Source organism: Acinonyx jubatus, chromosome C1 (assembly GCF_027475565.1).
Source record: "Acinonyx jubatus isolate Ajub_Pintada_27869175 chromosome C1, VMU_Ajub_asm_v1.0, whole genome shotgun sequence".
Lineage (NCBI taxonomy): Eukaryota > Metazoa > Chordata > Mammalia > Carnivora > Felidae > Acinonyx > Acinonyx jubatus.
In genome coordinates, this window is record NC_069381.1 from 497,391 (window position 1) to 508,681 (window position 11,291).

At 61.9% G+C, this 11,291-nt stretch overlaps 1 protein-coding gene across 2 annotated transcripts; it reads left to right on the forward strand.

The window, feature by feature from the left end:
• The first annotated feature begins 342 nt into the window (after positions 1–342).
• VWA1 (von Willebrand factor A domain containing 1) lies at positions 343–6,085 on the forward strand. 2 transcript variants are annotated; one of them, XM_027060729.2, is made up of 4 exons: positions 352–510; positions 1,650–2,207; positions 4,189–4,467; positions 4,605–6,085. In XM_027060729.2, exons 1-4 carry the CDS (start codon positions 438–440, stop codon positions 4,940–4,942), a joined length of 1,248 nt encoding a protein of 415 aa, XP_026916530.1. In that variant the 5' UTR covers positions 352–437; the 3' UTR covers positions 4,943–6,085. The 2 variants fall into 2 exon arrangements, with proteins under 2 accessions (XP_026916531.1, XP_026916530.1); XM_027060730.2 differs by lacking the exon at positions 4,605–6,085 and having other exon boundaries at positions 343–510; positions 2,045–2,207; positions 4,189–4,319.
• Positions 6,086–11,291: the final 5,206 nt, after the last annotated feature.

Sequence of the window (11,291 nt, forward strand, 5' to 3'; positions counted from 1 at the left end):
GCTCTTGGGCCTGATTTCAAGGACTCATAGCACTGTGGGGAGGTCACGGGCAGCGAGCCCTGGGGCTGGCCCAGCTTAGTGGCCCCCTACTCTGCTCCCGGTTGGGGGCAGGGGGCAGTGCGGAACCCCGAAACCTCCCAACCAGGAAAGAAAGCTCTGGTTTCTGTGTGTACGCACGCCCACGCGTGTGTGCCGCGGTCGCATCTGCGCGAGTGCCGCGTGACGCTTTCTGCCTGGGTCCCTCTGCGCGCACGCCTCCCGGACTCTGTGCGCCTCGGCACGCGGGGAGAGTGCTCACCGGGGGCGGAGCCTCGGGGACGGGGCCTCCCGGGGGGCGGGGGCGGGGGCGGGCCCGGCCTGCGCGGCGGCGCGCCCTGCAGTCCCCGAGCGAGCGAGTGGCGAACGGCAGCCGAGCGCGCCCCGTCCCGTCGCGCGCGATGCTGCCCTGGACGGCGCTCAGCCTGGCCCTGAGCCTGCGGCTGGCGCTGGCGCGGAGCGGCGCCGAACGTGGTGAGTGAGGCAGGCGGCGGGCCAGGTTCCAGCTCGGGCGGGGCCCCGGGCCCCTGCCCCCTGCTGCCTGCGCGGGGCTGAGTTTTCCCTCCCGCGGCCCGGGGCGGGGACGACCGCAGGGGCACCGCACCCACCTGCGGCGGTCGGGCCCAGGTACCCCGAGCGGCTAGAGGAGCGTCAGGTGTTGGGGGGTAGGTTCTGAACGGGGAGGGGAAGGTGTGTGTCGGGGAGGCGGTCCCTGCCTGTTTTCCTCTCCTTGCAGTGACACCTAGTAGAGGGACGGTAAGAGGGCTGGAGTCGCCCTACCGGATTGGGGGAAACAGGCCACAAAGCCCAGATCAGTACCCAGACGCCCCAACTCCTGTCTGCCCTTGGCTCCCGTGGTGGAAGGGGTCCTTTTGCCCCCTGGGGTACCTGGAGGAAGAGGAAGGCCCTGGGGGGTTGGCGGCCCCTCAAGCTGCTGCAGCAGGTTACCTGCTTCCTGGGTCCAGATGGAGCAGAGGATGGGTCCAGAAGAGGGGTGACATCATCTGTAAGTGGGGTGATGACTCCAGCCTGGACATATGGGCTGTGATCATGCTCTGTCTCCCTCATCTGCCCATCTGCCCATCTCAGCCCCCAGTGTCCCCAGCTGCTTTGTGCCACCCCCCCCCCCCACTAGTTGCTTTACCTGGAGGCAGGGGTATAGGGCTGAACTCCATCCTGGAGGCTGATTCTCTGGAAGCCAAGCCTGAGGAAACAAGGACTGTGGCCTAGGCTTATCCACCCACACTCCTGGGGGCTGGACCAGGACCCTCGGCTCCAGCCTGCACAGAGTCTGCTAAGGAAAGGGTCGGTGTGGAGGCTTGGAGGGGTCAGCTCTCCTTTACAGACAAGACTTGAGCCCAAAGAGGACCCAGAGAGCCCAGAGAGGTGCAGAGCTAGAACCCACTGAGACTGTGGGCCACTTGTGGGCTCAGGACCCCTTTCCCCCTTCCCCCAGGGGTGCCGCCTGCAGGACCTTTGGAGCAGGCTTTCGGGGCCTACTTGGGTAAGGGCAAGCTCCAGCTTAGGGAAAGCTCAGACCCTGGGGGTTCTGCCCTGGGTGTGGGACTGTCTGGGGGCCACCACCTGGGGCTGAACCCTCTCCTCTCCCCCAGGTCCCCCAGCATCGGCTCCCCAGGGGGACCTGCTGTTTCTGTTGGACAGCTCGGCCAGCGTGTCTCATTATGAGTTTTCCCGAGTTCGGGAGTTTTTGGGGCAGCTGGTGGCCCCACTGCCCCTGGGCCCTGGGGCTCTGCGTGCCAGCCTGGTGCATGTGGGCAGCCGCCCATACACTGAGTTCCCCTTCGGCCAGCACAGCTCAGGTGCGGCTGTCCAGGATGCCATACGTGCTGCAGCCCAGCGCATGGGCGACACCAACACTGGCCTGGCGCTGGCTTACGCCAAGGAGCAGCTGTTTGCCGAGGTGGCAGGGGCCCGGCCGGGGGTGCCCAAGGTGCTGGTGTGGGTGACAGATGGCGGCTCCAGCGACCCCGTGGGGCCCCCCATGCAGGAGCTGAAGGACCTGGGTGTTACCGTCTTCATCGTCAGTACCGGTCGTGGCAACCTCCTGGAGCTGTCAGCTGCTGCCTCGGCCCCCGCAGAGGATCACCTGCACTTCGTGGACGTGGACGACCTGCACATCATTGCCCAGGAGCTGAGGGGGTCCATCCTTGGTAGGTGGGAGGAGGCAGGGCCTGGGGGTGCCCCAGCGAGGAACCCGGGAAGAGATGGGGGAGAGGGACTCGAGGGCCTGGAGCAGGGGCCAGGGCTTCGGGGACAGTGGCACTTCCTGGGGTTCGGCTGGGAGGTAACACCCATGGCTTTTCTGTGCATCCTTGGGGGACATGCTCCAGTCGTGTGCCCTGTGTGCCCCTCTACCTGGGCTATAGTGCGACAGAGGGTCGGGCCTGAATAAACACCTCCGGGTGGGGTTCTCTGCTGATGGGCCCACCCCGACCGGGGGGCCTGGAGTGTGCCGAGAGGCCAAGGAGCTGCATCTGGTGGGATGTGGTTAAGTGGAGAGGAAGAAGAGGGAGGGTCCAAGCCTGAGGACTCTGCAGATGGGCAGCCCAGGCTCCTGTACGTGTGCCAGCTCCCACCGTGCTTGGAGATGAGAAAGCCGGGTCAGGATGGGCTAGGACTGCTTCCCACAGAGCTCGGGCCCTGCTACCCTGTGGGTGGGAACAGTACGGAGGAGTTTGAGTGGGTCTGCGCCATTGGTGGTTTTGGGGATTGCTGGAGAAGAGGCTGGACCAGGGAGGGCCTGCTGCAGGGGATGGCGGCTCCCCACCAATTTTCTTTTTCTTTTTTTTAATGTTTATTTATTTTTGAGAGACAGAGTGTGAGCAGGGGAGGGGCAGCGAGAGAGGGAGACACAGAATCTGAAGCAGGTCCCCAGCTCTGAGCAGTCAGCACAGAGCCCGACACGGGGCTCCAACTCACAAACCGCGAGACCATGACCTGAGCCGAAGTCTGACGTCCGACCGCCTGAACCCCCCAGGCGCCCCTCCCACCAACTTTCTAATGGACCCCCACCCCTACCCCCAGCCAAACCTCACAGTGGGAGGGGCTGAGACGAAGGGCCTGGTTGCTGGCTCAGCCTGCTCTAACCACTAAAAAATGCCACTAACCCCAGGATTCTTTCTGAGTCTCAGCCTGTGGGTTAATCATCCACCAGAAACCAGGAGTTGGACTGTGGATTGGAGAAAGGTAGAGGGTCCTCCCAGAGATTTCCCCCAGGGACACCTGGCCCCTGGTGGCCCCTGAGTCAACCACTGTGGCTGAACCTGGAGGAGATAGTAAGAGGAAAGGCAAGCAGCTGGACAGGAGAAACCCAAGGCTGTAAGGCAGTTAGGCAAAAGGGTGGGGGGCTCCTGGGGTAGGGGTGGGTGGGGGTCTGAGTATGGGGAACAGACAGGAGGATGAGTGCCAGGCTGACAGCTGGAGCACCCGGCATTAAAGGAGAAAGCATTAGGGTCCCAATGGCCATAACCCTGCCTCGACATTTATCAGCCTTCCATGCAAGCCATGCGGTGTCCAGCCTTACCTGCTTGCGTGGTCACTCAGATGGCCATGTGGTGTCACAGGCTCAGGAGTAATGCACATTTGGGGGGCTGACTCTGGAATCCTCCCCTGCTCTCCTGGAAACCAGAGGCAGGCAGTACTCTGAGCCCCACATCCAGCTACTCCTGGAGTTGTCATATATCCACCCCTCAAGTGTCCCCCGATGGCCTCCCATCTTTTGGCTGCACCAGTGGTGCCCCTCTGCCTTGACTGTCCAGAGCTGAACTGACTCCACACTGTGCCGGCCACTTGGGCTGTGGAGGGTGGTTGGTCCTCTGTTCTCAGACATCACTTTTGAGGGGCTGACTGGGCTGGGTGGGAGGTGGCCATTATAGCTCCTCACCCGTCTGGGTTTGCAGCTGAGGCAGGCAGGGAAGCTCCTGATGGAGTCCCAAGTTGGGGTGGCACTCTTGTCCGTACCCCAGCCCTGTCACCGGTTCGTGTATCGTTAGCACTGTTGGGGTGGCCGAGCCTGGCCTGGGGCTCTCCAGCGCTCCTGCTCCCCACATCTCCCCGTCCGGTCTTCCCTGAGTCGGCAGTCAGGGCCCCAGCCCGGGCGCGGGGAGGTCTGACCTTCTGCACCACCCGCAGACGCCATGCAGCCACAGCAGCTCCGTGCCTCTGAGGTCACGTCCAGCAGCTTCCGCCTGGCCTGGCCGCCCCTGCTGACCGCAGACTCCGGCTACTACGTGTTGGAGCTGGCGCCCAGCGCCGAGCCGGGGAACGTGCGTCGCCAGCAGCTGCCGGGGAACGCCACGGGCTGGGCCTGGGTCAGCCTCGACCCCGACACGGACTACGACGTGGAGCTGGTGCCCGAGTCCAACGTGCACCTCGTGAGGCCGCAGTACCTGCGGGTGCACACGCTGCCGGGTGAGCTGGAGGCGGAGGGCCGGCCAGGCCGGGCGGGGGTGGGGGGTGGGGCGGGCGACGGGGAGGGGGCGCCGGGCCGGGCCGAGGTCCCGCCCCCACCCCACTCACGCGCGCTTCCTCCCCCCCCACCCCCCCAGAGGAGGCCGGGCCAGAGCGCATCGTCATCTCGCACGCCAGGCCGCGCAGCCTGCGGGTGAGCTGGGCCCCGGCGCTGGGCCCGGCCGCCGTGCTCGGCTACCACGTGCAGTTCGGACCGCTGCTGGGCGGCGCGGCGCAGCGCGTGGAGGTGCCCGCGGGCCGCAACAGCACCACGCTGCAGGGCCTGGCGCCCGGCACCGCCTACCTGGTGACCGTCACGGCAGCCTTCCGCTCGGGCCGCGAGAGGGCGCTGTCGGCCAAGGCCTGCACGCCCGACGGCGAGCGCAGCCGCGCTCCGCGCCCCCAGCCGCCGGGGGCCGGGGGCAGGGAGCCGTGAGCCCGCCGCCCCGCCCACCCGAGGGCCCCCTTCTCCCGAACCCGGCGGGGGAGGCGCCCACCGCCGATAGCAGGGCCTTGCCCCGCGGCGACTCCGCGCGAACACCCCCACCCAGAACTCTCCCGCGGCGGAGGGCTCCCTGCTCGGGGCGTCTGCCTTCTAGGACGCAGGCTTCGCCCGACTCCCCCGCCTGACCCTCTCTCTGCTGCAGCTCTGGCAGCAGCTCGTGCCATCGCGACCCCCTGCCCGGGCCCAGACCTGGGTACACGGTGCCGTCCTTTGGGCAGGAATTAGCAGCAAGATGGACAGGGAGTCTGGGGCGGGCTGAGAACATCAGATACAGGACTGGCCGTGGGCCCAGGACAGGAGGTGGCCGAGCGGAGCGGCTAGACCTCTCGCTTGTGTGAAGGCCCAGTCCCTCTGGTGGCGGGGGCCCGGCATCCGTTTGAGAGGGCTTGGTCCAGTTGGCCGCTCTGACTTCCTGCGGCTACTCAGGTCCTAGATGTTGGTAGAAGGCGGAAGGATGAAGGGCAGGAGCGGGCTCTGACCGAGTCCCAAAGCCTTCCTGGAGGGGACAGGGTCTGGAAAGGGGCAGGGAGGAGTGGTGGCAGGTTGCCGGTGTGGTCAGCAGCTGGGTTAGCAGAATGGTGGTCTTTATCAGGGCATTCAGTTGGCCTGAGAGGCAGTGCCTGCTGGGGACAGTGACCTTGCCTTCCTGCCCAGGACCCTGCTGGGTCCAGCTACAGCCACCGGGGTGAGGATGGCCGCTTTCTGGAAGAACAAGATCGGATCCTGGCATTCAGGACCCTGGAGACAGGAGGGCTCCTTGCCCCAGCAAGCCCCAAGTCTGGCACTCATAGGGAGCCTCCCTTGCTTCTGGGTAGGGCACTGCCATGCTGGGGGCAGGGACAAACAAGGTTTCCCTGGGTGGGTTCACCCCAACGATTCACTACAGCATCTTCTGACTCCTATGTCTTCACTACCACTATCCTGGGGCCACCAGACAAGTCCTAAGGGCGTAGCTGCTGTCCTTCAGCCCCACAAAGGCATGAGCTCCTCTGCCTGCACCAACTCAGTGCTCACTTCGCCTCTTCCCCACTAACAACCCAGACTGTAAAATAGAGTAAATCAGATGTAAACTGAGCCTCGCGGTCTCCTCAGTGTGCTTTACTCCCTGTCCGAACACTCCAGCCACGAAAATGCTCTCAGACGGAGGGCCAGTGTTTTGTGGCTGGTGCTGGGGGAAGAGGAGGGGAGCCGAGCCCCTCCTGGTGCCGAGACGCAGAACACCGTGCCACGTACACCTCCTCTTCGGGGAGCTCTGGCGGCTTCCGTGGGCGGGGACTGCGGCGTTTGGAGCTGAACAGCCCGGACAGGGACCGGGTTCTGCCGCGCTGCCCCCTCACTACAGCCTTCGGACCCGGGTGGGGGCCGGGGCTGTGGCGCCCTCTGCTGGCAAGACCGCTCCCTCAACAGCAGTTTGACTTTCGGCCGCTGCCTGCTGTTGGGAAATAGAAGCCCTCCCTCACCCGCGCGACTGCAGGGCGGAGAGGCCGTGTTCCGGGTCTGCCCACTCGGGTGTGGTGGGGGTGTGTGCGCGGCCGGCAGCCTTCAGTCGAGCTGGCCTCCACCATGTTTCACGAAGCAGACTCCAAGAATCCGGCGGCTCCCTGCTTAAACACCTAGGGCCTGCACTGCCCGCTAGTTCGGTGTATTTAACATCTGTGGAGGCCTGCTGCAGTGAGCCCACGGTGTGCCTGTGTGACATGGCATAGGAGACAAGGGGCTTCTGCCCTGCCTGTGTGGCCAGAGCAAGCAGGGGGGGGGGGGGGGGCTACGGTTGTGGGTCCTGGGTCCCAGGAGCAGATGGTAGTGCCCGGCCAGGCCAGCGCCAAGTGGGCATGGGGTTTCCCCTACATGTCCCCACAAGCCCCTGGAATCAGGCCCAGGGAAGCCAAGTGGGACTGTGCGGCCCGTGTGTGCCGCTGCAGGTGTCTGTTTACACTCTGACCTGTAGTTAGCGGGTGGCCGAGAGTCACCTGGCCCCCTCCGAGGGTGGTGGATGCGAACAACAGTGTCCCGGGCAGCATTGGCCGGTGAGGGGAATCCTCCCTGGGGCTGGGACTTGGGCCAGAACTCCCCATATGCAGGCCAATGTCCGCCACCCAGATGTCGCGGGTGCCTGGAGGTCCAAGCCCGTCGGGCACCCGGAGAGTTCCCCCTCCACACTGAGCCTCTCAGTCCAGCCTCCAGGGCACTGTGCACGCTGCAGGAGGAAAAGCAGGAGAGTGCTGGTGGGTGGTTTCCTAATAGCTCGGTCACGCACTTGAGACACATGAGTTCCTGCCTCCAAACACACCTACAATCCCAAGGGAGGGCAGAGTGGCCAAAGACATGTGGCCCTAGCCCCTGGAAGAGGCTCCAGCCTTCGCCTCCTCACTGCTGGACACTGAGGCCAGGGAGAGGAGCCCCCGCTCCTGTCTCTGTGCCACGGAGCACCTCTCCTGGAAGCCCTCCCTTGGAAGCCCTTTGCACCGTCCCAGGCAACTCCTTTTTTTTTTTTTCTTTAACTTTTTTTTTTCTTTTTTTCTTTTTTCGAGAGAAAGAGAGAGAGCGTGCAAGCTGGGGAGGAACAGAGAGAGGGAGACAGAGTTCCAAGCAGGCTCCACGCTCCACATAGAGCCCAGTGCAGGGCTCGATCTCACAATTGTGAAATCATGACCTGAGCAGAAATCAAGAGTCAGATGCTCAACCAGCCGAGCCACCCAGGCGTCCCTGTCCTAGGCAGCACTTAAAGGTTGATGGGTCCAGGCCATGTCTGGGAACAATCTCCAGGAAAGTTTTGTCCTGGTTTCCTCCCGCCCCCAACATTGACCCTGCTCCTCCCTCCCCTGAGACACAGGCCCTGTCTCCTCAATATATACTGGGTCTGGGGCCAAGACTGCCACCTACAGGAACTAGTACATGTCACTGTGTGTCAGGTGACACATGGAAGTATGAGCTTCTGACACTGACGTGAAAATCAGAAAGGTCTGTGCTGTGATTGCTTCTGGTTAGGACAAGAAAACAAGTGGTTGTATCGTGTGGCAGATGTGTGCCCACTCACAGCCCCTCGCAGAGAACACCAGGTCTCCCTCAGTGGCCATGGCTTCATGCGACTTTGCTTCCAAGGTCTGTCCAGACTGTGCATCTGACCCTGCTTTTGTTGTGAGAAGGTGGAGGTCCCGGCTCAGTCCCACGAGGGGCAGGCCAGTGCTCACAGTGGGTCTCCTGCCAGCAGCGTGGGCAGGCAGCCCAGTGCCTGTGCTGAGGGCTCCCCACCCCAGGTGCCCCTGGGGATGTCCTGGCTGCGCTGACCTTCTGCTAGGTGGACCTTCTGCTAGGTAGGTCTCCAGTGGGGAGAGGACAGTAGGCCAGGGCACCCGAGTAGGCAAATGCTCACCTACAAGCAAACACTGCTCAGGAAGACAAAGCTGGAGGGACAGGGAGCTTTGGGCTCAGTCCTGAGTCCCTTTCCAGCCCTGGGCCCAAGGTAGCTCATCTGAGGGCTCAGCACTACAATCCCCATTACCTCTTCCGAACTTCTGGAAGCACAGGGAAGAGCTGCAGGGGCCCTGTGGAGATCTGGGGGCTTGGGCCTAAGAAGGCCGGGCTAGGCAGCTTTTCTTTTGGCTGGGCTGGGGTCTGCCCAGTGGGAGTGGGTATGGGGTGCGTGTGGACTGGGGTGACCGTGAGCAACACCAGAACTGGCAGTTCCTTTCGGAAAGCTGGAGAGAGAATGGGAGAGGGAGCCACCCCTTTACTTCTGAAGGCCCGGCTGACCTAGGGGCCTTAAATGTGATATGGAGGTGGGGGACGGGGGCTGGGGGCAGCAGCAGCCTCAGGCCCATCCCATGAGAGGCTCCACGTTTAGGCAGCCGAGCTTCTGCAGAGGCACTGTTGGTGGGAGACACCAGGCAGGATGAGCAGTCAGCAGCCACAGTCTTGGTGATGGGACACCCTGGGGCTGGGTAGTGGGGGGCTGTGGACCATACTGGTAGGCCATGGCTCTGGTGTGCTGTGTAGCTCTCCGGAGGTCTGGCCAAATTCGGGTGGACTCAGAAACCACACCAACTGCCTGGGTGCTAGGGGCAGAGTACTCTGCACTTGGCCTGGGTGGGGCCACTTTGCTCCTTTTGGCTTGGCTTCCCAGGGGCATAGCGTACTCTTTGGACTAAAGGACAGGCTGGAGGCCAAGCTGTCCACCTGCATCTCCGAGCTCAGCAGTCTTTCCTCCAGGTTGTCAATGCTGAAGGACGCCCTCACAGAAGAAAGCCACATGTTGTGGGAGGGGGCTATCAGGGAATCTGTCAGCAAAACAGCACAAGCAGCAGAGAACCCTACATTTGTCAGTTAAATGTGAATGCATCAGGTAGAAAGCATCATCATAATTCCCTTTATTTATTCTTTACTGCTTATTCATTTGAGAGAGAGAGAGAGAGAGAGAGAGAGAGAGAGAGAGAGAGCGCGTGCACAGGAGAGGGGCAGAGAGAGACAGAGGCAAAGAATCTGAAGCAGGCTCCAGGCTCTGAGCTGTCAGCAGGAACTCAGCATGAGATCATAACCAGAGCCTTGGATGCAAGAGACTGAGCCACCCAGGCAGTCCCATAATTCCCTTTTATTAACTTAGTGTTTTAGGAAAGGTGTGTCAAGCTTCCTCAATGGCTCCCAGTCTAAGATCGTAAGTGACAAACAATCCAGTGGCCTGGATGTTTTGTTTGGAAAGCACAGCACCCTCGGATGAGTGAAACTGGAGGAGACCCCTTTGTCAAAGGGAATGCAATTATCTAAATCCTTAAACAATCATCTCTTTCTGTTTTTCAAGTTAAGGCAGATGAAACTGACTTTATTTATTTGAAACTGGCTTTTTAAATGCATAACTTTATTCTCAAAGTGATTCCTTTTTATGTAAAAGTACACAGGCTTGCCAAATATTGGTCTGGGATGGTTGGAGCTAGAGAGGGGCACATGGCCCAGCTGTGTTTGGACAAGGACTTCATGTCTCTTACCCATTTCCTCTTCTAATCCAGCGAAGCCCTACCAGGGTTGCTCTCCATAAGAACCTTGGTAGTTTGTGCTAGTCCGTAAGAACCTCCATAATGGCCACTGGGGTGGGGGCGGGGGCGGGGGCATCTGGCTGGAGAACTCCTCTGGTTTTCTCTTCACTTGGAGATGAAAGATCACAGAGTTATCTTTAATCCCCCCTCCCCCCGCCCATTTTTACTCAGGCTTAAAATTGTTTTCAGTCTAGTGGGGAACTGTGTAATTCTGGGAACTCAACCTTAATTCCATCAAAGAAAGACCAAAGGGGCAACTTGGTTGCTGGCCCAAGAAGCAAAGTTTTCTAACTTTGGGCACTGTGGGTTCTAGAGCAACGCAGGGCTCGGTCCACCTTTTTCTCCCTCTGCCCCAGGCGGGTTTAGCCTGGCCCTTTGTCCCAGAAGCAGGCACGTGGCCTTTGGACTTTCCCAAGAAGCCAGGATTCCTCCTCCAGCAAGGGCGCCCTCTTGTGGGGCTTTTGGGGGGGGTCTGCTCTGCTTTTCCACTCTTCTGGGGTTGCGATTTGTCTCCCTCCCATTGTGAGCCACTTTTAAGTGATACGAAGGCTCATACGCCCACGGACCACTGTGGTTTGCCGAGACACCGAAACGGAGGATGGGGAGAGCTTGTTCTCCAGCCGGCTCTTTAACCTAATGACGGTTGCAGGAGACTGCCTAGGAGCCGCGTTTCTACCCCTCCAGCACCTTATTATGGGCCGGCTATGTGCGCTAGCACGGAGACCCGCGGAGCGCAGCTTCAACCGTCTAGGGGCCCCGACGTCCCCGCGCCCGGTCGTGTCTCTGGTGGCGGTTCGGGGGCGCAGGATCGAGGCCCAGCTGCGCACCTGCCCCGGGCTGATTTTCCTTCGCGGATCAGCCGCTTTCCGCAGGACCTTTCCCCCACGGCCGCTCCCTCCATCCGGGGCTCACCGCCGCGTCGTCCACACCCGCGTACCAAGGACCCCAGGGCTCCGCGGCACCTGCCTCTCTGCCCCCGCTCTGACGGGATTCTCCGGGCGCCTATAGCGACGGGACACGGAGCTGTTGCTAGGCGGAACTGACGTATAACCAGGATATACAGGCGCCCAGTCCATCGGGTTTGTTCCCGATCGGCCCCCGTAACTCGGCGCTTCGCCCTGCCCCTCGACGGCCCGCCCCCAGACGGAGCTAGTTTGAGCAATCGTGGCGGGCCACCAATGATGTCACGATACCCGCGGCCTATCCGAAGGCCACGCGGTACGTGGCCCTCCTGCGCTTCCGTCGTCTGGGAG

Bases quoted from the DNA above. Each gene is read 5' to 3' on its own strand.
- VWA1 (XM_027060729.2), top strand. From the start codon at position 438: ATGCTGCCCTGGACGGCGCTCAGCCTGGCCCTGAGCCTGCGGCTGGCG. The intron at 511-1,649 runs GTGAGTGAGGCA...CCTCTCCCCCAG, and splicing joins GCGGAGCGGCGCCGAACGTG to GTCCCCCAGCATCGGCTCCC. The intron at 2,208-4,188 runs GTAGGTGGGAGG...CACCACCCGCAG, and splicing joins GCTGAGGGGGTCCATCCTTG to ACGCCATGCAGCCACAGCAG.